Source organism: Ruditapes philippinarum, unplaced genomic scaffold, assembly GCF_026571515.1.
Source record: "Ruditapes philippinarum isolate M1 unplaced genomic scaffold, ASM2657151v2 ctg1459_1_1_1_1, whole genome shotgun sequence".
Taxonomy (NCBI): Eukaryota; Metazoa; Mollusca; class Bivalvia; order Venerida; family Veneridae; genus Ruditapes; species Ruditapes philippinarum.
The window spans coordinates 73967-101044 of record NW_026865326.1 but is presented as its reverse complement, the minus strand read 5'-3'; the positions used below and the strand labels follow the sequence as shown (position 1 = coordinate 101044).

At 33.9% G+C, this 27078-nt stretch overlaps 1 protein-coding gene across 5 annotated transcripts in view; it reads right to left on the bottom strand.

Annotated features, from left to right (window-relative positions):
- Positions 1–411: 411 nt before the first annotated feature.
- LOC132728652 (AP-2 complex subunit alpha-2-like) overlaps positions 412–27078 on the bottom strand; it is a 38733-nt gene continuing 12066 nt past the window's right edge. The window contains exons 5-25 of one of the 5 annotated variants that reach the window (XM_060714328.1): positions 25702–25895; positions 24928–25057; positions 24264–24365; positions 23467–23575; positions 21627–21849; positions 20699–20795; positions 19170–19307; positions 17863–18045; positions 17068–17165; positions 16473–16602; positions 15048–15149; positions 14193–14387; positions 12137–12310; positions 10112–10144; positions 8314–8513; positions 7540–7730; positions 6835–6958; positions 6107–6223; positions 5581–5650; positions 5072–5206; positions 412–1662 (exon numbers count right to left, since the gene is read on the bottom strand). In XM_060714328.1, the coding sequence (XP_060570311.1) occupies positions 1585–1662; positions 5072–5206; positions 5581–5650; positions 6107–6223; positions 6835–6958; positions 7540–7730; positions 8314–8513; positions 10112–10144; positions 12137–12310; positions 14193–14387; positions 15048–15149; positions 16473–16602; positions 17068–17165; positions 17863–18045; positions 19170–19307; positions 20699–20795; positions 21627–21849; positions 23467–23575; positions 24264–24365; positions 24928–25057; positions 25702–25895 (2823 nt within the window). In that variant the 3' untranslated portion in view covers positions 412–1584. The remainder of the gene's footprint in view (positions 1663–5071; positions 5207–5580; positions 5651–6106; positions 6224–6834; positions 6959–7539; positions 7731–8313; positions 8514–10111; positions 10145–12136; positions 12311–14192; positions 14388–15047; positions 15150–16472; positions 16603–17067; positions 17166–17862; positions 18046–19169; positions 19308–20698; positions 20796–21626; positions 21850–23466; positions 23576–24263; positions 24366–24927; positions 25058–25701; positions 25896–27078) is intronic. The other 4 variants (XM_060714329.1, XM_060714330.1, XM_060714331.1 and 1 more) reach the window with 4 other exon arrangements.

The window sequence follows — 27078 nt, the reverse complement described above, 5'->3', positions numbered from 1 at the left end:
TGTTTTCTGTTAATCAGGCTCTAGTTTCAATATTAACCAAATATATACACATAAATAGCAAACACACAATGGTACATTTCCGAATAAGGATATTGATTATTTTTTTCCCACAATTAAATCTTTGGAAGCAATGAGGGATAGTGTCTCATAGTGCCATTAGTATACAACCATGTTGGTCTATACAACTAAGCAGTCTTGACTAGGTTCTGCACCCACAGATGCTCATTTTTTTATTATTGAAGAGCTCCATTGGCCTCTTATATACTTTGAAAGAAGCATGATTTGTGGTCAATATAAACATCAAATTAATCAAATTAATATTCTCATTCCAAATATAGCATTGTTTATATTTCATTGTAAAAACTTATCTTGAATTTTATCTTGTAATCCCAGTATGACATTCAAACATATTCATAACCTAAACATTTAATTAAAACACAGGACAATAATCGAAATTGGCAATGCAGAAAGTGCCCTTTAAATATGAATATTGTTGAACATTTTAATGACTGTAACTCATTATGACTCCATATTCCTTCCATACATTAAGAACTGATATTTTTATCCATCTGTTTATATTCCTTTCAAATTTTCAAAAATCAGTCATTTTACAATTCTATACAATTCTGCTGTATTGTATATCTGAAAATTGCTACATCATAAGTATAAAATAACTTATTTAATTGAAATCCAAGTCTTAATTTACTTCAGGCTCTTCTAAATATAGATCAATTTTAACATCACCAATGAAAATAAAATGGCTGAAAATCTTACTATAACAGATGAATGGCATCAGAAAAAAATTGTATCAACATGGCATAAATATGGGCATATATTTCAATACAAGAATTATGATAAAACAGAGAATGGAATTGCACAGAAGTCGACACAACATAAAAATATTCCTTACAAAGAGAACAATTTCTACCTGCTCACAACAAGCTACATTCTATAAATTCTAAATCTTCTAAAAATTTATCACACATCTATGTTGTATAAACCTAACCCCTCACAGCTTGCCAATAATTGTCATCCTGCCCAGAAAAATTACTAACCTATATATATTAACATTTCATTACTTGCTAGATTACTATATATATGGTCCCATTTCGAATGCGAACGATGAAAATGTAACATATACATTCTTTAAAGCATGTACTTAACCCGTCCAAAAAATGATTATTACTGAATGAAATTATTTTTTTTTTTATGCAAAAGGAATTTTTTTTTTATTTCAAACAATATGGTTTCGCAAACTTTCAGTATGAACATACGTTATCCTATAATATATGTTAAATAATGAACAGATAAAAATCTTAATTAATAAGTACATTTCTATTTCAGAAACATTTCATTGCATTAAGTTTCTCTCGAGAAAATGCCGCATTTAAAGCACCTTCCCCTGTCACACTTTGTTCAATTGATTTCAAACATGTTTCACTCCCTAGCATTTAATACTCCATGTTGATAAATTAGTTGATGTTAATTTAAGACTCCATACACGAGTCCTTATTACATTTTTTTTGTAGACACAAACTATCCTGGTTTTACAAACAGGTCCATGTCACATAGTGCTCACACAAATCAGAGCTGTGATTGCAATAAATCACATAAAATTTTGGCCACTCTGTCCCTACTTGCACGAACAGTTAGTCTGTACATCTGAAAATTTTATACAACATAATTAAAATCAAATATCACAATAACTGTAAAACTAAAGAATAACAAGATATGTTTATAAAACATGTATGCCCCCTATCGGCAACCAATTAGTCATGTGATCAGGTTATTATGCATGACTTCTGACCCAGTGAACAAAACATTAATAAGGGTTATCTACTGGTCATGACTAGTCACAAGGTAATAATTATTGTGACCCCATAGGTTGTGTGCAGCAATTTAAGTTATTACAAATCTTAATATATGCATAAATTTTATGAATCATGTAGGCCTCATTATTGACTGCCTAGTTGTTATAAGACCTTCAAATGTGTATACCAAAAGCATTTTTAGTTTAATATAAAAATATCAACCAAGGCAACTTGAGTTGTTGAGTTATTGGTCAGAAACCGTCTTTAAGTACAAGTTCAATATGACACTGACCCCTTGACCCCAAAATCAATAGGGGTCATCTACTGGTCATGACCAATCATCATATAAAGTTTGAAGTTCCTAGGCCTAAGCCTTCTTTAGTTATTGTGCGGAAACTGTTTTTACCGACAAGGTCAATGTGACCTTGACCTTTGACACTTGACCCCAAAATCAATAGGGTTCATCTGCTGGTCATGACCAATCATCATACCAAGTTTGAAGTTCCTAGGCCTAAGCGTCCTTTAGGTATTGAGTGGAAACCATTTTTAACTTCAAGTCAATGTGACCTTGACCTTTGACCCCTTGACCCCAAAATCAATAGGGTTCATCTGCTGGTCATGACCAATCATCATACCAAGTTTGAAGTTCCTAGGCCTAAGCGTTCTTTAGTTATTGATCAGAAACCGTTTTTACTTACAAGGTCAATGTGACCTTGACTTTTGACCTCTTGACCCCAAAATCAATAGGGGTCATCTACTGGTCATGACCAATCACCATACCAAGTTTGAAGTTCCTGGGCCTAAGCGTTCTTTAGTTATTGATCGGAAACCATTTTTACTTACAAGGTCAATGTTACCTTGACCTTTGACCCCAAAATCAATAGGGGTCATTTACTGGTCATGACCAATCATCATACCAAGTTTAAAGTTCCTAGGCCTAAGCGCTCTTTAGTTATTGATCAGAAACCGTTTTTACTTACAAGGTCAATGTGACCTTGACCTTTGACCCCAAAATCAATAGGGGTCATCTACAGGTCATGACCAATCCCCATACCAAGTTTGAAGTTCCTAGGCCTAAGGGTTCTTTAGTTATCACTCGGAAACCATTTGGTCTACGGACCAACGGACCGTAAGAACAATGCAATGTAATATACCCCCTCATCTTTGAAGTGGGGGCATAATAAAATAGCAGAAAGACATAAAAGCAATTTGTGACTGCTTAAAAATGTGTCTTACAATATTTGTCTAAAAACTGGAACAGTTAAAAGAAGAATTCAAACTTAACACAATGAGATCAAAGCCTATGAAATCACATAATTATAGTATGAGAACTCAAGAATAATTATATATGTAAAATTGTATTATGTAAGTATACATATATTTCTTGAAAAATCTCTAGCAAAAGCTGAAACTTTGTGTGCCCGACAAATGCAAGAACAAATGTCGGAAAAATATTTTACTAATAGTCATATAAGTCAAACGTACAGTGGCAAATATATAAGTAGAAAGACCATATCTTTGATAGTTCAAATAAACCAAGTTTAATGTGAATATATTTGCTAGTTTCTGAGACATTGCTGTTAACAAGGATAACCAATGCTGAAAACAACAAGAGGGTCATGACAAAAGCTCCACATTTTTTTCCTTCAAAATTGGAGCTAACTAGAACTGCCACTATCATGGCGTGAATACCCCCGCATACCACTTTGTCAGAATCAACAGTGGCCATTTAGAGCTCAAGGACAACCTCCCTGCCAAATCTGAGGTTACTAAGCCAGTGCATTGCTAAGTTATGTATTCTACATGCTTCAAATGTGAAAATGTCAAAATCAATACATTGCGGACAGGACATTCTTTAGCAATTGAGAGAAAAGCTTTTCTGTCAAGGTCCCTGTGACCTTGACCTTTGACCCAGTGACCTCAAAATCAATAGGGGTCACCTTATAGTCATAATCAACATCCATGCCAAATATGAAGACTGTGGGTCAAAGGAATCTTCAGTTAATGGGTGGACAAACTTTTTGAAGTCAAAGTCCCTATGACCTTGACCTTTGATCCAGTGACCTCAAAATCAATAGGGGTCATCTACTAATCATGACTAACCTCCATGTCAAATATGAAGACTGTGGGTCAAAGGAATCTTAAGTTATTGGGCGGACAAGCTTTTTGAAGTGAAGGCCCCTGTGACCTTGACCTTTGACCTGGTGACCTCAAAATCAATAGGGGTCATCTACTTATCATGACTAGCCTCCATGCCAAATATGAAGACTGTGGGTCAAAGGAATCTTAAGTTATTGGGCGGACAAGCTTTTTGAAGTCAAGGCCCCTGTGACCTTGACCTTTGACCTGGTGACCTCAAAGTCAATAGGGGTCATCTACTAATCATGACTAGCCTCCATGCCAAATATGAAGACTGTAGGTCAAAGGAATCTTAAGTTATTGGGCGGACAAGCTTTTTGAAGTCAAGGCCCCTGTGACCTTGACCTTTGACCTGAAAATCAATAGGGGTCATCTACTAATCATGACTAACCTCCATGCCAAATATGACGACTGTAGGTCAAAGGAAACTTAAGTTATTGGGCAGACAAGCTTTTTGAAGTCAAGGCCCCTGTGACCTTGACCTTTAACCTAGTGACCTCAAAATCAATAGGGGTCATCTACTAATCATGACTAACCTCCATGCCAAATATGAAGACTGTAGGTCAAAGGAATCTTAAGTTATTGGGCGGACAAGCTTTTTGAAGTCAAGGCCCCTGTTACCTTGACCTTTGACCTGGTGACCTCAAAGTCAATAGGGGTCATCTACTAATCATGACTAACCTCCATGCCAAATATGAAGACTGTAGGTCAAAGGAATCTTAAGTTATTGGGCGGACAAGCTTTTTGAAGTCAAGGCCCCTGTGACCTTGACCTTTGACCTGGTGACCTCAAAATCAATAGGGGTCATCTACTAATCATGACTAACCTCCATGCCAAATATGACAACTGTAGGTCAAAGGAATCTTAAGTTATTGGGCGGACAAGAAAAAACCGACAGACAGCCTGACGGACGGACAAGCTGATTCCAGTAAACCCCCCTTACAACTTTGTTGTGCGGGGGTATAAAAACCCAACTATAGACTGGATGCTAGGAGAGTCGGCCCTTGTGTTATATTTCTTTTCAACTTCCTCAAGATGATAATATGCATCAACTATCTATTTTATATAAAAACTTTTGGAGACTGTTCATTAAGATGTAAGAAAGTTTTACTAGAACATACCTGTGCTTGTTTATTTGGCTCCAATCTGACAAGAACACCAACTTGCTGGTTTCTAGTATGTAGTACTCCGGCTGACACAAAGTTCTCCGGGTTTGGATCTATACCATCTAGAACACTTACACTGAATCCGATCAACTTAAAATACACAATAAATACACAGGTGACTATATTGTTATACCATATATACATTAAAACAATTCAAGTATACACAATGTATTCTGCTATACATCTAGTGAGTCTTGGAGTCGTGATAAGTTTATAAAACATTTTTTGGATTTTATTTGTGGGTGAGGGGTGGTGGTATATATTTAATACACTGATATTCTGTAAGCTTGCTGGATACTGGATAGTTTCCTCATATGAAAGAATTCAAACTCCCTGGCAGGATTTAAACCTACAGTAGTGAAGGGCAAGTGGTTTGAAGTCTAAGACCTTTACCATTCAGCTCTTGCCCACAGATGCCCCTAGGTTAAGGATTTAACTTCTATATATAAGAAAGAGTCACATACCTTAGTTTTTATCTGTTCTGTATCTATGGGTGATGTTGCTTTGAATATCTGCTGACTTTCTTGGCTTGGGCTGAAATAAAACATTTTAGCATAAAATATTAACTCGTTAATTAACTTTCCATATGTACTACAGTGTGACACTCATAGAGCGTTCTTTACATGAGCAATTAACATTTTACAACAGTTTTAATTCTTTACAAAGTTAGACTTCACAATAATTTTAAATATCTCTAAGGCCAACAACTCTCAGGAAACAAACTGAAATCTTTGTTTCCCCAAAGGATGTTGCTCTCGCAGGGATTGCTCCATGCCTCTTCAGGAATCAAAACAAGGAATTTAAGTCAATATAATATTATTGTTTTAACCTTATTTATTTATTAGCTGTAATGATGAATGTGAGACAATTCAAAAGCCTTGTAGTAAAAGCTTATTAGCAACATGGAATATTTAATGTATTTTTTTAGGAATAAGTATTCTCTGCTTAGTTTATTCCCGAAACCATGGTTATGTCCAAACTTGTACCTACCTACTAAGTGCCTTCCACCTGTTGAAGAAAGTACTGGCATCCATCTCTGTAGGTGAGATGTATTTATTTAGAACCACTGGCATCTTCAGTGCGATTTTCTGCTGGGCACCACTATACCTATAATGATAAAAGAATTGAAGAATATTTCTTTTTTCTTTTTTACCTGTAAACAGTATTTAGAATCTGACAACAGCATGATCAAAGAGACCCATCTAATTAGGAGGACACAAATACTCTATTCTTGCTTGAGTTACATATCATTTTTATATGAAGAAATATTACTGAATAGATATACAGTATTAACTAATTAATTATTGTTAGCAATCAAAGCAACACTGAGGCACTTTCTGCTTGTCTGTTTTCTTTTTAGACTTGTTTAAAAATATCTAAAATTTTGGAAATATCTTGGTGGTTGGTCCACCAAACAGGCTGTTCTGGATAACTAACCAGTAATAACCAATTTCTCCAAAAGTGACTGACTGGTTATCACAAATGTTTTTCTTAATCAGCAGTGAGGGACTAATGTCCATTAGACTCAATGTTAGAGATTGTTTGTCCCAGTGAAATCGTGCCTCACACAAGTATCGAACCAATGGCACCTGAATTACAAATCCGATACTCTCCCTACTGAGTTAAGCAGGCGTACAAATAAACAGATCAGTACTGTGTGTATTTTATTTTCACTAGATAAGGTGGCGAGTTACTACACAGCCTTAAAATTGACTTACAAGAACTGTATACTCATGATAGGAGCATCTTCAAATTCTTGCACACATGCCATATTGAACTGTTGTTTAACTTGTGCTCCAGCCTCTACCTCACCACCAACTGGCTTCTGTTGTATACTCAAACCTTACACTGGTAAAGGAAACTAAACTTTTTCTTTAAAATAATATCATTTGACATTTATGAAATTATTACAATTACCTCTTTTAACCATTTCTTTTTAAATTAATTGGGTTTTAAGAATATTTATTTCTTATAAATGTATAATAAAATATTACACTACACAAAAATTGAAATCTGGTTTCAGAAGAAAACTTTAAGCTTTTCTGAAACTCTTTCCTATATAATTTGAATAAGTGTTGCCCAACAATGATTTTTTAAACAGCATATTCATAAGGTATTTGAATATTATGACAATATTTTACACTGAGCACTTAACAAAAATAATGTCTGATGTACTACACTGATTTTCTGGCTTGCTTACCAATAAACTATTATAAAAAGATCTGACACTTTCACAGCGAGTCCTTTCACAGTAGAGAAGAATTTCAAAATATCAGATATATATCGATTGGATTAGACACAGCAAAAAAAGATCTCATTGTTACAGCAAAAACTAGATACGGAAAGTAAAATAGATTGTCAATTTCAATGACTCCGACAATTAGTATTTAAAGTCAAAAAGATCATTTAATTGAGAAGGATACTTTCAGTAAGACCTCCAGGCTGACTGATATCCACACAGAATGCATTAAGTTGGAATGTTGTCTTGTTACCATAGAACACCCACAACCTGCCCAAATCCTCACGATACTCGGACTTTACACCGATTTGTAGAAGATCATTCTCAAACAGCACACCGTTGTTCTTACATATAAACCTGGAAAGAGAATCATCACTACCAAAGTGATGTAATGTTGCGGTTTATTATTTGACTTGAGCATGCACTATATCTATACATACATTTGTGTTTACCAGTCATGCTTGACAGCGGAAACAATAACTTATTCAAATCAACTGTTGCAGTACTTCCGGTGAAGTCAAGTTTTCAACATTAATTAAGATTTGTGTAAAAATCATCAAAAGAGGCCTGAAGAAAGATAAGAACATCACTGTTATAATAAGCTAGACTCTTTTATTAATTCTTCATTCTAAAATAGGGGCAAACTGCAATTTGATACTTTGGCCATTCACTACAATGGACGGACACAAGCTCAAACCTTCTTCTGCCTCTTAAAATATAAGATATAATGCTACATAATATTTAGAATTTTAATATTTCTACGCTAATAGTGACCATAACCAGATCTGAGCCAGTGTTTTCTGTTCTGAGATATACACAGGTCGCTTAAAAACCCTATTACAAGTAGAGAAACTGATAGCGAACAGCATGTATCCTAATCAGACTGCGCAGACTGGTCTGGATCCATGCTGGTCACAAACGCACTATGTTGGTTTAATCATGGTGCAGCTCAAATTACCTTTTGAAAGCCTCCTCTGCTCCTCCTGTGAGTCCGCCCAAGTCCATGCCGTTTGTGGCAGGTGCTGGCTTGTTGCTTGTCAGTGTATCAAACATGTCTACAAGTAGGCCATCACCGTTACCACCTGCACTAGGTGCCGTTTGTGTTGGTGTGCCAAGTCCAAGTAGATCAACTGTTGCTGAGCCACCAACTGGGGATCCCTGAAATTATATCAACCCAGTATTTATACAATGATGAAAATCAACTTTTACAATTCATTTCTTTTTATTTTTCAAAGACAGCTCAGAGCTAAAGGTAAATATAAATGTTTTGTGATAATAAAAATATACAGTGACATATAAATTCTCTATCTTAAAGTTTTCAAAACACATTTACATTTCTATTTTAGAGGCTACATAAGCTATTTCTTACTTTTCCAAATCAAAATACATTGATAAAATAAATACTATAGAAATGTCATTCTACAACTTTATGTGTAACATATAGGGAATCAAGCTCCAAATCATGGTAAAAATTAAAAATCTGTAAACATTTTCTAGGCAAATAATGAAGAAGAAAAACATAATCACAAAACAGTACCTCTCTGATTAATACCTTACAAAATTACTTAAACTTCAATCTGGCTTAACATCTTTTCTGTAACATTATTTTTGACTAGTGTATGCATGTATCCCTGGTGCTAATCATGCTGATAGCTTGCAAGCAATAAGGCAGGTGAAGGCAGGCTCAATCAATCAATCAATCAAACAATCAATTCATTCATTCATTCAATTTTGAACATAATTCAAAATTGTTCAAATTAGCAAAGCTTGTGACAAGTGTACAAATTATTTAATAAATCAAAACAAGGAAGAATACTAGTAGTCTTTACTCAATTAATTATGTGGAACAATTATGATATCAGAAATTGTGCCATATTTCACATAAGAAACATTAAAATTAAACTTATATTGTGAATATTTGTTAAACTTATATACCAATCTCCTAACTTTGTTCTAGAGTTTGTTTTTCTCCAATTCTGATGTGCAGTTTTTACACACACTCACTTAACACTAACACAATCATTTAAAAACAAAGAAACAAACATATACACACAAAAACATCTATGTTAATAGTGAGACCATACATGTATTATCTGTTTATAGGTGGGTGAATTGTGTACAAACATTCTGTAAGTCAGGAAGCTTTCTAGACAAACCTTAACATGAGTTTTATTTTAAAATAACATTTCAAAATTTAACCTTTAACTTGCTCGATTTGAAAGTGATCAGCCTTTGCCACCAATTATAGAGCAAGGTAGACTCTTTTATACAGCCAACTGGATTCTATACAGCTTGAAGCTCAATTTTTATATTTTGATACTGGATTTCCTTGCAATTTATATAGGTGATTCCAAATTCAAAGCAGGGCAAATCCAGAACACAATTTCAACTGGCTACAGGTTCAAAATTATAGAAACATTGTCTCCCAATATACACCACACGGAAGCTCAAGTTCAAATTTCACACTTGTTCCAAAAATAGCCTTACAAATATAACTACATGTACATATAACTAAGTGACCTCCTGAATATCTTAGAAAATAGAAAACAGGCTAATCCCAAAATAGACAGTCTTCAAAACACAACACCCTGGTGTCTGACATATTCTTGTCCCCTCCCCTTTAAACAATTAAGACAGTATTATAAAACATTGCTTTGTGGCATTCCTCTTTTATCTCTAGGATTGTCAACAAATAACTTCCTGACTTTCAGAATGATTGGGGAGTAAGTGTTCTGGGGTTATAATTAATGTCATACTTTTTCCATAACATCATCTGTACTGCTCTCCCCCTGTGAAAAATGGAATATTCCACATATCATGCCCAAACATTAGTAAAACACTATATCAACCATGAGCATGCAACTTGAAAAATGACCTTAAATTCTCTGAAAGGTTAGCGATGATATAGAATAGTATAGATGTAGGTCTGTCTGCAGATTTGTTACTCTGTTCTTTTAAGCCAATTACACATGTATATTACATAAACACATTTCCGGTCATATCAGGGCTGCTCCCCCTATAAGGCTTTCCAGGATAACAATACAGTAATTACAAATTTCTCCGCAAGTGACTGACTATTAAAACCAAATGATTTCTACAGTAATGACAGTTAACTGATCATTAGTCTCAATGTCTAAATTAATTGTCCCCCCCCCCCCCCGAGGGTCACACCAATAACCCCTAATTACAAAATACAATGCATATCTGTTAAGTCTGACCAGACTCTATACTGTTGGAAGCTTATTTATAGCATTTGGAAACTGAAAGCCCTTACTTTAATCTGATTTTATGTTAGAGTAAGTAAATTACACAAATTAGGTAGGAGTGATTTAGGTCAACAAAACTTTTTTGCGGCATTGTAATAATGTGTAGAATTTTTGATCATATATCATTTTTTCAAACAGTTGCATGCTAATGATTTCTCTACAATTCTAATGTACATATATCTATGAAATATAATATATTCAAAATATCTACATGTTAATTATAGTATTAGTATTTAAAATTTTGATACACAGAGAATTTTTATATATACTATTTGTATCAAATAATGTCTACATTTGTATAATTATTGAACTAAGCTATTAAGCATACTATTGCATTTGAAAACACTACCTAGAAGACAAAGAATACTCATGGTGACAACTTTGATTCTGTTTTACAATTTCACAATATTTAATTTCTTTAATGCCATTAGCTACTAGAGTAGGCTAGGAATACATCAAAAGATGTACATGTAAAGTATAAATATAATATAGATTTACTATAATTTTATAATGGGTGACTACAGAAGAAATACATTTTGCCTTTATGAGAGTCTCTCTCTATTTCAACTTTTCTGTGATGCAGCGAACTAAAATTCTCATTAGAATGAATAACAAATTCTTCATCTATAAATATTCTATCATGTTTTACAAACACACACCTCTATGACATGGGGACAGACCATCATCCAATGAATTAAACTGGTTAAGAAGCTCTTCTATGCCAAGACATTTTTGGATATGAATGAAGACAATGGTAGACAAAGCAAAAATGGATTAAAAGCCAGCCAGATTTTTTTTTTACTCGGATTTTAACACATTTTTTTTGGTCCTATCTCTGCAGCCTATCCACCAAACTGGCTTAACTGGATAACTAACCAGTGATTACCAATTTCTTCGCAAATAACCAACTACTAATTTCACATGATTTCTTAATCAAATGGCCATTAGACTGAAGTGCATGCAGAAATTACGTCTTGCTGAAGGAATCGTATCAGAGATGCCTGGATTACTAACCTGATGCTCTCCTTACTGAGGCTAGCGACCAGTACATTCAGACATTATTAATGTTGTTTTTTAATTGAAATCTGAAGTGCTGGTGGATGAATGAGGGGTGGTGATGGTGGGGGGGGGGGAGGGGGATGGGGCTGATGGTTAGGCTATTCAAAGCTTTTAGAGTAACTTAAAGTCCTTAAAGGAAATTATTTATTGAGCATATTTAAAACTGACTGTTCATAGCTCACAGTTTTTATTTGTGTCTGAAATGAGTATTAGGTACTGGCTTTTGACTGAGCATGATGGGAAGGAGCATATGGTTTAATTTGATATGTCATGAGCAGGGTTTTCACTAATAATTATATGAGAAGTGGATTGAATCATGAAATGAACAGAGGATTTCCATTAATGATGATGGTTGGAGACAAAAGGTTTCTTTCTTTACTCCATCTTATAAGGCTCTGGGTATGTTTGAAACATGGACTGCTACAGGGTTGTTTATAAAGCTGTATATTGGCATACAATATCAAACCCTTCCAGAGTAATTCCTGTAGAGGTGGTCAGAGTAACTGACGGGGTTTCTGACGGGGTTTCTGTGAAATCCCAAATGGCAGCGCCTACAGCCTCATCACCAGTGGCTAAAGTGACCTCTGTCAAAGCTGTCAAAGGCTTGTCTACTGACGCTAGAGCATCAGCCTTCATAGTTAAATCAAATTATTACTTACCCTATGTTAAACTTATATCATTATAAAATGCCTTTCAGCTTAGCTTCCTGGAACTAACCAGTACTGATGTCATATATAAGGAAACATTGAACAGATCATAGAGCTCGAAGAATTAAGAGCACCGCTAGGTGGAGCATTATATGCCCAAAAGTGTTATTTTTTTTTTTGTAAGGTGAAGCATTTGTAAGATATGGGAATTAAATAAAGTATTACCTCCTTCAAATAGAAATCCTCCTATGAAGTTTGAATATTGTGGGCCAAATGGAACTTAAGTTATGCTTTGTTTGTTTGTTTTTTTGGGTTTTACGTCACATCAACACAGTATAGGTCATATCGCGACATTCCAGCTTTACTGGTGAAGGAAGACCTCAGGTGCCCTTCCGTGCATTATTTCAGGCACGAACGGGTACCTGAGTAGAACCACCGACGTTCCGTAAGCTAGCTGGATAGCTTCCTCACATTAAAGAATCCAAAGTCCCTGTCGGGATTCGAACCCACAGCAGTGAGGGGCAAGTGGTTTGAAGTAAGTTATGCTTTGGAAACTGTTTTCAGTTTTGAGGTAATAGTGACCTTGAACTTTGACCTTGTGACCCCAAAATCAATAGGGGTGTTCTACCCAATATGGACAATCATCCTATGAAGTTTGAACACTGTGGGCCAAATGGAACTTAAGTTATGTTCTGGAAAACTGTTTTCAGTTTTAAAGTAATAGTGACCTTGACATTTGACCTTGCGATCCAAAAATCAATGGGGGTCTTCTACCCAATATGGACAATCATCCTATGAAGTTTGAAATTGTGGCCAAATAGACCTTAAGTTATGCTTTTGAAACTGTTTTCAGTTTTAAGGTAATAGTGACCTTGACCTTGTGACCCCAAATCAATAGGGATCTTCCACGTATTTTGGACAATCACCCTATGAAGTTTGAATATTGTGGGCCAAATGGAACTTAAGTTATGCTCCTTAAACCAAATTGCTAATGGACGAACGGACGCCAGGGGGTATAACATAATATGCCCGAAATTCTTTCGGGCATATATAAATCCCTTATCAAGATGCATGAGGACAACACATTCTTTTTTATAAACATTATTATGTGGTTTCATGATAGAAATAGCAAATATCAAAATGAGTTATAATCAATATTATAGTTTTATTGATGGATTAGTAATTATTGTTTGGTTTTATGACGAACCAACACAATTTAAGTCATATGGCACCAAAACAAGAAAGATTATTTTGACTAACCGCAGGTGTTACCAACAGTGGCTGCAATTCTGATGCCTCAATGTTTAAAGGCAACCCCTCAGCCACAAGGGGAAGCAATTTTTGTTATTAGTACATTTAGTTGTTAAATACATGTATAGCATAATTATGTTACAGTTACAAACTAACAGCACAGTATAACATCCAACAAAGTAAGCCAAGATATTTTGAGAAAAGCCACACAATTACTGATTATTCCAGAAGTTATATATACATTTAATTTTGTTAATAAAATGAAATAGAACATATGTTATTTGTTACAACCTAGGTAAATTATACACAAAGGCTTCGCTACATCTCTCCAGTTAAAACTCCTCCTAAATAAAGTATGGTTAAGTAACTACTATATAGAATGAATTCTGAATGTATGATTGCATAACACAGGAGAAATCAGACAGCAAAATGCATTCAAAACACTAATTCTAGAAGAGATATTCATAAGACATTGAATTATACATGCTCAAGGCAAGATGAATTCAACATATCGTAGATTTTTGACTGTATACATGTATGCATATTCCAAGACAATTTCAACAAAAATTGTTGTCATAAGCATGTGTATTCAAGGTAGGATATTTTCGACATACCTGAGACATTAGATTGATGGTAGTAGGTGGGTTAGATTCTACGTTATTGGACATCTGAGCTTGAGGAAGCTTGGTCGCTGTGTGTTCCTTCTGTTCGCTACCTTCGGGTACACTCGATGGTTTCTTCTTCTTCAGTTTAGCAAGGATTGACGACTCTCGCTCTGGGAACGGCGGCATTTCTTCCAATACCGTTGCCTGGTGACAGATAACTCATATATCAAGATTGAAAACTAAAATACATGCTCTTTACATAAACATGCCAATAAATTTAGTATGAGATTTAGTACGAGACAGATTAAACAGTAAATCAATGAAATATCTGTATCACACCAAGAAAACTTCATGTTGTAAATAATCATTAATGTGTACCCAATGTTTTTTTGTAAATGATTGCAAATCTGTTTGTTTGTTTGGTTTGGTTAAAAAGTTATCTCGGACTTTAACATATATTCTGGTCTTACTCTGGATAGCTATTTTTTCATAAATGACAGGACTACTAATGCAACATAATTTCTGAATCCATGGCGAGTTTGACCCAATGTCCAAGATCAATTCTCATGTAGAATTTTCGTCTTGCCACGAAAACAATTCATCCACCCCTGGATTACAAAATGAGCAAAGAACGCCGCACTTGACTGCAAAACATATAGTCACTGAGTAAAGTAGAGACATATGCATAATTATGAAACTTTGATTTTGAGATACTTTGGTACATAATATAGCATAATTATTCAGACAAAATGACTTATGAATCATTTTCCACTAATAAACTTACACCCCCCTCCCACACACACTCAAGGAACACAAGTAGTTAACAAAAGAACAATTGTGACAAAGATAAACATATCCACTTACCAGAACATCAGCAGTTGCTATAGAACTAAGTTGTAAATACTCAATACTTCTTTGTTGTAATTCTACATCGGAATTACGCATATTGTTATCACTTTTTAATACCTGGAAGATGAAATACCACATCTTACATTGTGTCATTAAGTCACATGTATTCAGTTTAATTAATATTTTACCCTTTAAAACAACAACATCATAAAATGAAATATTTTATATACATTTTAGGTTCTAATGACTGTTACTCGTCTGAGCACAACAATTCAAATTTCAAATCAATGATTGAAAAATGTAGCACATTTCATATGAAAAGAAAATGTATTAGCACTGTATATTTATGCGCTTAATAATCACTGAGTGTGCATATGCTTAACTACCTGGAACAAGTTTGTGTGTATCCTTTGCTACCAGATAGAGCAAGCCCCTACATAACATCAGCATCTACAGGATCTATACTGCTTTGGCTGACTAACTTAAAATTTTCATCATGATATCCAAAATTTGATAATGGACAGTTCCAAAACAAGACCATTTTACAAGTTCTGCAGGTAAAAGGTTAATCCTTTGACTGCAACCTGTCAGGTCTGTCTGTATAATAGTGCAGTCAAGGTGCATTAAGATTCACAATTTACATGATTAATGATTAAAATTTGGGCTCTACTCGAACAATTACATGATTTAATCTAATATATAGCTGAATTGTTAAAACTAAACCTGCAGTATATTATAAGTTTTTACAGACATTTTGATAAATTGTAACCTACGTCTGTATGTGTTTTTAATCTCTGGGAATAGTTGACAATTTGTATATGTAGACAAGGAGGAGACCCTTGAGAGGAAACGACAGGTGATCGAAGTGTATGGAGTGAAACTGGACTAGAGGGCTGAAAAAACAATGAAATGTTAATATGGCTAAATAATTGTTAGCTTTAAGTTTTACCAAAAATCAATTTGTATATGTTAGTTTTAACGTTGCACAATACTGAAAGTCATATGATGACTGTTTTCTGTGGAGCAAGACCACAGGTGCCCTTCCGAGATTATTTCAGGCATAAACGGGAACCCGAGTAGACCCACTAATGTTCTGTTAGCTAGTTGGATAGTTTCCTCACATGAAACAATTAAGTGAAGTAATCCCATTAAAAATTCCTGTTCTGGGGAAAGTGAATTTTACCACTGACAAAAATGAAGTGAAAGCCGCTAAAATAGTTAAAAGTTAAAACTCTTTATAAGCTTCTTCAAACATTAATGTGAAAATATAAGATTAGACTTTATTACATAATGAACAGCAAACAGACCAGTTACAAGCAATTATTCAAGCAATTACATAAATTATATATCAACAATCATATACTGATTGTTAAAACTAAAGCCTACAGTATTAATTAAAGCTTTTAAAGACAATGTGAAAATGAAAAATAAGTAACCTACGTCTTGAATTGTGTTTTTAATCTCTGGGAACAAGTTGACAAATTTGATATATGTAGAAAGAAGGAGACCCCTTGTAGATGGAGAACACAGGTGGTATTTCGAGTGTAGGAGTTGAAACTGGACTAGAGGGCTGAAAATACAAGTGAGATGTTTAGTATGGCTAAAATAATGTCTGTATACTTTAAAGTTTTACATCATATTTTTTTTTTGTATGGTTTTATGTTGCACCGACACAGAAAAGGTCATATGGCGACTTTCCAGATTTTCTGGTGGGGGGAAACCATAGGTGCCCTTCTGGGATTATTTCAGGCACAAACGGGCACTTGAGTAGGACCACAAACATTCTGTAAGCTAGCTGCATAGTTTCCTCACATGAAACAATTAAGTGAAGTAATCCATTAAAATTCCAGTTCTGGGGAAAGCAAATTTTACCACTGACTAATAATTAAGCGAAAGCTGCTAAAATAATTAAACTCATTATAAGCTCCTTCAAACATTAATGTATCAATATAAGATTAGACTTTATTACATAAAACAGCAACTAGACCAGTTATAAGCAATTAGAACATGATAAAGAGGAGCAGGAGTTAATTACCTTGATCTTGGATCACCTGCAATCAAATTACCAAATTCACCAAGGATGTAGCCACCAACTTTTACCATATTCTCATGACATGCTGGGGCTTGCAATGCCTGTAACAAATTACTAAATTGTAAAATGATTATGTCTAAAGTTTTTTTTTGTTTTTTTTTGCTTTTTTCCTTTCCCAAAGTAAACTTAATATCATTTTTTAATCTAAAGTAACACTTAAACACTCAATGAAAGTATGTATCCATAAGAAAAATCAAATTGCTCTAATTACTTAATAATTAATCATATATATTTAGGTTTCTTAATAATATCTGTCATATGTTGTGGCAGGCCTTGTTATCGCCCAATGGGCGGTTCTCGCTAGATGCTTATTCTGATCCGAACTGCAAACATGTCAATTTTTTTTTGCATATTCTATCATATTCCATTATAACATTATATTTTAACTCACAACCTTAATAAAACAATTTTCCATGGAAATTAATGTCATTTCACCTGTTACTATTTTCTTACAACAGAGTATGAAATGAAATTTCCAGCACAGGTAAAACTAACCGAAATGCCAGTCTGATATGCAAGAAATTGTTTATCTAAAATGATGCCCAATGAGTGACTGATATTATCTGAACTTTCCCATCATCAACCCAATTATACAGTTACTGATATACCATAGTCTTATACTAAAATACTCAAGAGTGTAATACTTATTCAAAGTTGAGTTTTAAATAAATTATGTTTATTAAAAATACTTATATCTTAAAAATGTTTATTAAAATACAGACTAATTTGACCTCTCACCTCAAACACAGTCTTTGCAGCATATCCCTGTACATCATCCCGGTTGATGACAATTTGTATAACTCTGTACCAGACTTCCTCGCTCACATAGTCTCCTGCTATACGTATCAGGTTGAGGATCACATCTACATACCACGTATAATCTACTGCATACTTCTCTGCTAATATGGCCACCTTTAATACCTGTATAAGACAAAATGTTTAGACACTGCAGTTTTACATTGTTACATTTTATTATGATTCAATGTGTGCTGTCAGCCTCAAATATGTAGCAACAAATCACTGTGAGTAAAAACAGGGTATCTTAAACATGTATGCCAATTTCAACAATACTCTACAATTTAGTTTAGTCTCATCTTAAGCGACTTATAACTTCAAACATGTTATTTACAAAAACCAGAATTATTTTTAATGAATGAACCTCCATACCAGTCCACCGTTCTTGAAAATTATTTTTCAGTGTAGCCAATATTATACAAATATGGACTTTTAAGCTGTTGAATATGATGTAATATGTACTGAAAAAATTAATATTGACCGAGGCGATAGCCGAGGTCAATATTAATTTTTCAGTACATATCACATCATATTCAACAGCTAAAAAGTACATATCTGTTTTATTATATAATTTATAAATAGCTTTTATATGGTTTATCAAATCTGCCATTTTTCATCTTGTCTACTTTTTCCATAGTTTGGCCCTTTCTTTTTTAAATAAGCGCATTGACACGCTTATTTGTATTGTTGTTGGTCACTAAAATAGACTTATTTGACTCTTATATACGAGTCACTAAATGTTTATTCTGTTATAACAACAAACTTAACATGACGTCACGTCATAGTCTCGCGTCTTTAGTGGGATTTCCAGAAAATCTATTTTTAGAAGAAAAAACGGTGAATATACTCTGAAAATCTATTTTTAGGGAAAAAAACAGTGAATATACTCTGATATTGACCTGTTATTTTTTACAAAAAGTTGCTTGTTAGCCAATCAGGGAAAGGCATTTCAAAGCTATTTATAGATTATATAATAATACCAGTTATAGATCGATTTCAAAAGAGTTCTTTTTCAAAGTCAGAAGCACTGTTTGTTTTTATTGAAATAAACTGGTTTTTATTTCATAGATGTTAAATGTTAATCACAGACAAGAAACTAAATGTAAAAATTGCAAACTGAATGTAGTGGCATTACAAATTTACAAACACAAAAATTTACAGAACTTGAAATAACTGCTTTTTATTCACGAATAGGATACTAAATGTGGTGGCACGGAAAATTCACAAATGCAAATATTAACAATACGTACCATTTCCTCTCTGATAGAATAGTCAGCTGATTCTAGATACTCCAACATCTCACCAACTATCTCCTCTGCATTTGTTCTATCACACATTGCATACAGTAAATCTACAGCCCTCTGTCTAACACTTACATCACGCTCAGTCTGTACACAGAAAAGGCTAGGTTATTATATATTGTTAATGTCTTAAAGTTGTGTTAAACTGAATTTCTGACAGATCAATATATGAAATAGAAAAAAGGATAAGGAATGGTGTTAGGGAATGAGTTTAAATGCATTGATATTGAAAATATATCAAGTATTCCAAGTTTCATGATATTTATTATAGTTTTCATCTCATTCTGTTTAAGGAGCAATTTTGATCATAAATCTCTGTTAAAAAAGACATAACTCTGGAACTCCCAAAATATAACATTTGGGTAATACTCCTTGTCTTACAACAGTGCCATGTCACGACAGGCAAATATTCAAAGTTTCATGTTAAAACATTTGATAGTTCCACTAAGTAATTTTAACAAATATTCCACTGAAGTGGCATTTCTCCAAAAATTAACTTTCAGCATAATTCTCTTGTTTTACAAAGTTACTATGTCTGATTATGAAAAGTGAATATGCCAAGCTTGAAGTTGATACATGTACCTTTTAAAGTAATTAAGAAATGGGCTACATTAAAAAATTTGCAAAATGACTCCATAATAGCCTGGCATTTAATTTGAAACAGAAAAGCTAATAATAGAATTTCAGTTAAAAGAGTTTGTACTTTATTGTGATACCATAAATAACCTTAATATAAATGTAAACTGTCATTTTTAATTAAAATCAATGTACATGCATAGAATGTTTCTTAGAGACTAATAACAATTTCCTAGATAATAATTTCAAAATAATTAAATTCATGACATTTTGTAATTTGATCAGTATGATTAATAACATTAAACTTTCTTGCTGAATATTGTCAAGGCTTCTTCAGAATAATAACAACAAAATAGACACAACATCAGCATCCGTCAGCAGAGAAAATGTGATATCAGTATGACATGCAATACATCAATGTCATAAACAATACACTGTGATAAGAGATGATATTAGGCTTATGTCATATAACAGTTCTAAGCAAGCTATTGGAAATATAATATAATAAATCAGTTGTGTCCACTTTCTTCAGTATAAATCTAGAAATGGGACATAGATACTTTCTATTTTTTTGTCAAGTCATTAGCAGGATGGTGTTACACCTCGACAGCCTGGCCAAATCTCTAGATATGCTTCTCCCCACTAATGAGGGGGCATAATAAAAGAAAAAGAGGAGCAATGATATAGATGGAGGTTAAGATCTCACATACAACAGTCACAACAATGTTTCCTCATATGGCACCAGGACTGTTAGTTCCAGGAAGGTGACTAGTTCCAGGAAGGTGACTAGTTCCTGGAAGGTGACTTGAGAATGGTTCAATTACCTGAAGAATTTCTTCAAAATACAACTCAATGGTGTACACTGTTAAAATCAATGACAGTTCATTTAAATATGAACATACCTTTAAAGCTGTGATGACTGTCTCTTGGTGCTTTTTGACAGCCTCATGTGAAAATTCTGATGTTGCTAACAAACACATACTTTCTAATGCAAGGTATCTGAAATAATAAGACAATATACATATACATGTAATACATGCATAATAATGTAAGGAGAAAAGGAAAAGCTTTTATGAATAATGTAAATTAAATATTAAACTGATTCTCTTTCAAAATTTCAGCACTTTAACTATGAGATACTTCCTTAGTCCTAGTAGGAAAAGATTTCTGTTTTCTTTTTGGTGAATTACTTATCAAATTTAACCATTATTTTTGTTTGTTTGTTTGTTTTGGGTTTTACGTCACATCAACACAGTATAGGTCATATCGCGACGTTCCAGCTTTACTGGTGGAGGAAGACCTCGGGTGCCCTTCCTTGCATTATTTCAGGCACAAACGGGCACTTGAGTAGAGCCACCGACGTTCCGTAAGCTAGCTAGATAGCTTCCTCACATGAAAGAATCCAAAATCCCTGTCAGGATTCGAACCCACAGCGGTGAGGGGCAATTGGTTTGAAGTCAGCGACCTTAACCGCTCGGCCACGGACGCCCCGACATTATTTTTTTCCCCATGCTTTAATTTTGATCAGTTATAGGACGACTTTTCAGACCTACTGCTGAAGAAAGACCTCAGATGTCACTAAGTATTACTTCATTAATGAGTGAGCACCTAAGTAGAGATAAGCTAGCTGATTGCACATGAAAAGCTTCAAAGTTTTAATGACAAAAGCTAAACAGCTTTTTTAAGAGCTTAAATTTCCAAACTAATTCATTAGTGTTCAGAGCAATGCCATATCAAAATTTCCATTTCTCCAGGTTACAGTCCTGTCATTTACAACATGTTACATTGATCTATACAAATATAGAGTCAACCTTTAAAACTTTTACCTACCTTAAATTAGTTTCCCTATGTTGTAAAAACTGTCCTAATTGGTTACATGCTCTGACTAGAAGGTTAGGATCACTGTCCATGTGTATAATTAAATTAATTGCTTCAAACAGTACAGCATTTTTTGCGTTTGAATGCTGAACTTTCTTTGACTTTGGTGGCTCCTGGGCTTTATTTAGAATCGTCTCCAAACACTCGGTTAACCGAGTTTTTACAGCCGGATCCTCTGTACAGAACAAACATAATGAATTCAAATTATTTCAAGGTCATTATTAAATAATAGAAAGAGCATTGAAACATGATACCTGATTTGTACAAGGCGGCATAGCCACCCCCCCCCTACATAAATCAGATAGCCCAGTGTTTTAATGCTCTGTATAATAGGCATTAATTAACATTTAACATGTGGTCAAAATCTGTAAACCCCAGAAAAATGTGGTCCATCAACGAGCATGATCTATTTTTATCCCCTGACAGACAGTGTGATAATTGGAGTGTTTATAAGGCCAATTTTTTTTTATATTTTGGTTTACTGATTTTTTCCAAAAAAAGGTAGGGTCGGCGGCGGGAAAAAAAAAAAAAGTTTTCATAACTATAAATGTGGTGCATACATATACATAGTACTTACTAGAGCAATGAAATTAAATACATCGCCGATTGTCTATTCCAAAGATTGTTTAAATACACAAAAAAAAACTTTTGCTCATATTGCCATTGTTTAAAAACACAGATGAAATCTACACACAATGACTTATGACAAGTGGTAAGCGAGCTCTTCAAAAGAATCTGTTATTCTTTGATGTTTACACACTGCTGTGTAATCTGAATCATCAAAGGTGCCGAAAATCAGCTGACTTGCACTCATTTCTTTATAGATCAGATGTTAAAAAAAAACTGTCAAGAAAAGATTACACAAAGTCATGTTAAATTTTGCCCATTGTGAAAATATTTTTATCGGATAATTAGCGGGTCAATTTTTGACATAAAAATCTATTAAAAGTAAGTGCGGGCATTTTTTTTTATTTTGTTTGTTTGAAACCTGTATTCAATCTGCTTTTAAAGACTTTTTTTTTTTTTGTTAAATCTGAAAATACTGATCTTGTCAATTGCAGCAGATTTCTCTCGCTCTGTCCTTAATTGCTTACGTAATTTGGCGTGTTTTTTTTTTGTTTGGTTGTTTGGTTGTTTTACATTTTTACGCATTTCGACCTTCAATGCATTGATGAAATATGATCAAAGCCTAATTATAATTCTGTGAGAATGGCTTGACCCCATTTAACAGACATTCTTTCATAATACACCAATAAACACTTTGCCCAACTAGCAGACGACAGGCTATTCTCGAGTAAAGATAACCGGTTGCGTATCTCACTGTATAAATCGTAGGTAAAATAGTCTGGCATGTGGTAGGTTTAACAGTTAATTAAAATACTTACCGCGACATTTCTTTGACAAGTCGTATTATTAGCAGCGTATTTCAAGACAACACAGAATTTTTTTGGGGGGGGCAGATTTTTTTTTTTTTTTCATTTTCCCAAAATACAGAGTCGGCGGGTCTGTAAACCGAAATATCAAAAAATAATGGCCTAACTAATACCTGCACTTCACTTAATACACACTGTGCATTTACGGATTTATCATTTAACTCAAACTTTTTTTCAAATGAAAAGGTCTGAAAACTATGATACAATAAAGCAATGCTGTACAATTTTATATTTGAATTATATATAAAGACTAAGTCTAAAGCTACTGTCATTTACTTCCATAAAATGATGTTAAGCCATGTTCAATGCAAATCTTGTTTATTTTTTTCATTATACACGAGAATCTATATGCTACACACCTGGTGGTGGGTAATTCTGTAACAATCTAAGAAGTTTCACAGATAACCAGGGAGCTGGAACAAAATAGTAGGTGTAGTCCTGTAAGTCTGTGTATGATGATGTCACAATCTGAAACATACATTATATAACTATAATACAAAACAATGGCATCTATTTTACCAAAAATTCATTTCCATAATGTTTATATGATCTATATACAATGCTGCTGTAAATTTATAAACTCATTTTTGGTTTTCCACAAATAAAGGAAGAGTGCTTGTATAATGATTTTTGAAAGTGTATACAAATATAACCATGTCTATTGATTTTGGTGTAATAGATTACAACTGATTATATTGGCCATATAACCTATTATACTGGCCATTTAACGGATCAAAACTCTTTTTTTATTTATTATATATCAGCAATGAAGCAGGATATACATAAGGTGGAAATTTAAGGTGGGTGACAAATGACCATTTGAGTTATAGAGAAATGTCACCAATCTAGACCTAATGCTCTTCCTGATGAGCTAAGCAGTATACATTACATACATTTGCCCTCCCCCCACCTCCCCAGTGGAAAAGTAAAGGTGCACATTTGTCACCACTCACCAGTTTGGACATCTGCAAAATGTACATACAATTCACTCTATAAGCTTATGTTTCAATCATTATGCATTTATTTCAATAATAATAATGCATTTATTGTTGCATTTTTATTGTAACATAAGCTTATGACTGCATTTCACATACAAGGCAAATGTCCCAGTGTCCCAGGTTCAAACTAAGCAGACAGACATAAATCTAGCACTCACCCTACTGAGCCTGGATACAGCTAGAGAGACACAGCCCTTGTACTCCTCTGGATTTTTCTTCACCAGGTTTTCTATCAAACTTGCAGCTGCAGTCACTACACCCTGAAATATAAATTAAATGTAAATTACAATCTGTAACATTGGCATACAATCAAGGAAAATGTGATATATTTCCACATTACTTTAGTGACTCACTTTAACTGTATTTAATATTAAATGTAGTTTCTTAAAGTGATAAGGGTTCGCAGCTGTCTTAAATTTTGGTAAAATATTTCTTTTTTTCACACCTTTTTTCTCTCGTTTGTTTGATTTTACATCACACAAATACAGTATAGGTCATATGGCGACTTTCCAGCTTTATTGGTGAAGGAAGACCTCAAGATTATTTGTAATATGGAAAATGAGAAAGAATAGCAAGATGTCAAATTGTCTGATTAATGTATATTTCTTCAGAATAAATTCTTGAAAGGCTATTGACAATGGATCTTGCTTCAAGTAGTAACTCTGTTGAATTATGCTAAAAGCCTAACTTTAAAGTAAGACTTTCTCGCTGAAGTGTATTTTTGTAGATCTAACTACTCTATCAAAGCACAGCTGACAGTACAAAAAGACTTGTTTTATTCAATGCTCAATGTATGAACATATATAACATGTATACAATTACCATATGCTGGTCATTGAGTAGGTGTATAATTCTAGATGTCCACTCTCCCATTGGTATAATATCAGGTGATGACCTCAACAAACGTAACAATGTCAGGGCAGCACTCTGCTTCACTGCATCTATTGTGTCTCTATAAAACAAATAACAGATTATACCATGTGACAGTAAGCTAGAGGGCATTCAATATGTGTAAAATCAAATTCCCTCATTAGAAAAGAAAAACAGAATGGTTAACATTTTTCCTTCCGTTCTATCTATTTTTAACAAAACTTCAATAGAAAAACATTACATTACATATTGCCAGGTGATTAAAATATACATGTATCTTTAAATAGATAAACAGAACACTTTACAGCACACAGGCAAGATGCTGTGATTTGATACTAAACACAGTGTGTAGTCCCTACCCACCCCCTATGTCCCTTCTACAATCCCAAAAATTATGAATAAAAATATCAACTCTGTGTGGGGATAGTATCAAACCCATGTTACACAGCCAAGCCAGATGTAATCTGAAACATTTTATCATGAATATTGACATAGACTATTCTCTTTCTTTTTATTAACCCTTAACATGTTGAATATTTTAAATGGACTTGTCCCACTTCCATTTTGGGACTGTCCATTATCAATTTTAGGGATATTAATTTGAATATTTAAAGTTTGTCAGCCAAAAGTATAGAGCCTGGTCAGACTGCACGGATGTGCAGGCTGGCCTGGCTCTATACTGGTGGCAAAGGCTTAACGCTTTTGGTTCAGTTTTGATATACTTACCCAGAGACTAGAAGTTTTGGTATATCAACACTAAGACCCTCTGCCATCTCTCTACTGCCAATGTTAGCCACACACTGTAGAGCCAGGGTAATGTGTACAGGGTTTCTACTAGCAAGGTCATTCCTTATAGCTTGTATAACCAACTTCATCAAATCATTAGTCGCTCCAATAAGCACAGATATAAACAAGTAACCCTATAAAAAGATAATCATTTTTGTGACATTAGCATGTAATTCTTACCCTGCTAAATATCTTAAATGGCTTGTCCATCTTTCAATCTGGAAAAAAATATCCAATCATTTTTAGGGAAAATTTCAAAAAATGTACTGACTGAATAGCAAACACTCAAGACCTTGTAAGTTGGCATGAATGTGCACGCTAATGAGTAATCTTCAGTCTGCACTGGTCCCATGGGTAAAGTCAGTCGCTAGCAGCCCAAGTGTTAAATAGGAAGTCCATTTAAGCTTGTTAAATAACATTCACAAGCACCAAATGATTTTTGAAGGCCTAATAATGAACAAAATAATACTGTACCATATAATTCTATCTCTGGATATCAACATGTCAGTTTCATTAAATCTTATTAGAATTCTGCTTATCAAACAAGGTTTTTTGCTTATTATATTTTCATCAAAATCTTATAAGATCATTGTGCAGAAATGATTCAGTTAAAATTGGTTATAAAGCAAGGCTTTATACCATCAATAGTTTCTCATACATTACATCAATTTTGCAAGAAAGCTTGCAAAATGAAAATATTAACTCACAAACTCATGAGTTTCTAAAACAAAACCTGAACTTTTTTTATTTCACATAATTAGAATAGTAGCCCTCTTATGTGTGAATGACAACACTTTCTGTTAGAGTGTATTATACAACACTTAAATTAGTAACTAAGTAATTAACAAGGAGTATTATAATCATCAATTAACAGCAGTTATATATAAATAGACTGCCACTTTACTGCTGTATTGTTTTGAAATAATGACCGTCAAGTAGCTGTTACCTCTTGACTCCATTACTAACAAGTACTTACAACTACTTTTAACCATTGTGCTTCTCCTACATACATACAGTCCAATGTTAATTCAAAAGATTTCACTACCAAATCTATTAAGTGGCCTGCATTATAGTCTAGTCTAATTGCACATATAACACTTGTTAATGTATGCACACTGGCCTAACTCTATAATGGTGATAAAAGGAAGTAAGAATCGCCAGTCGGATCATGAAAACTACTTAAATTTTTTTTTTCCAGTGTATTTATTGTAGCTATGGTCTCAAATTAAGCAACAATGTACTAGTATTCACGCTTTCCTGGCCATAAGGAAATTTACTTATTTGCTGTTCAGTGTATTAACTATCTATTGGAGACTA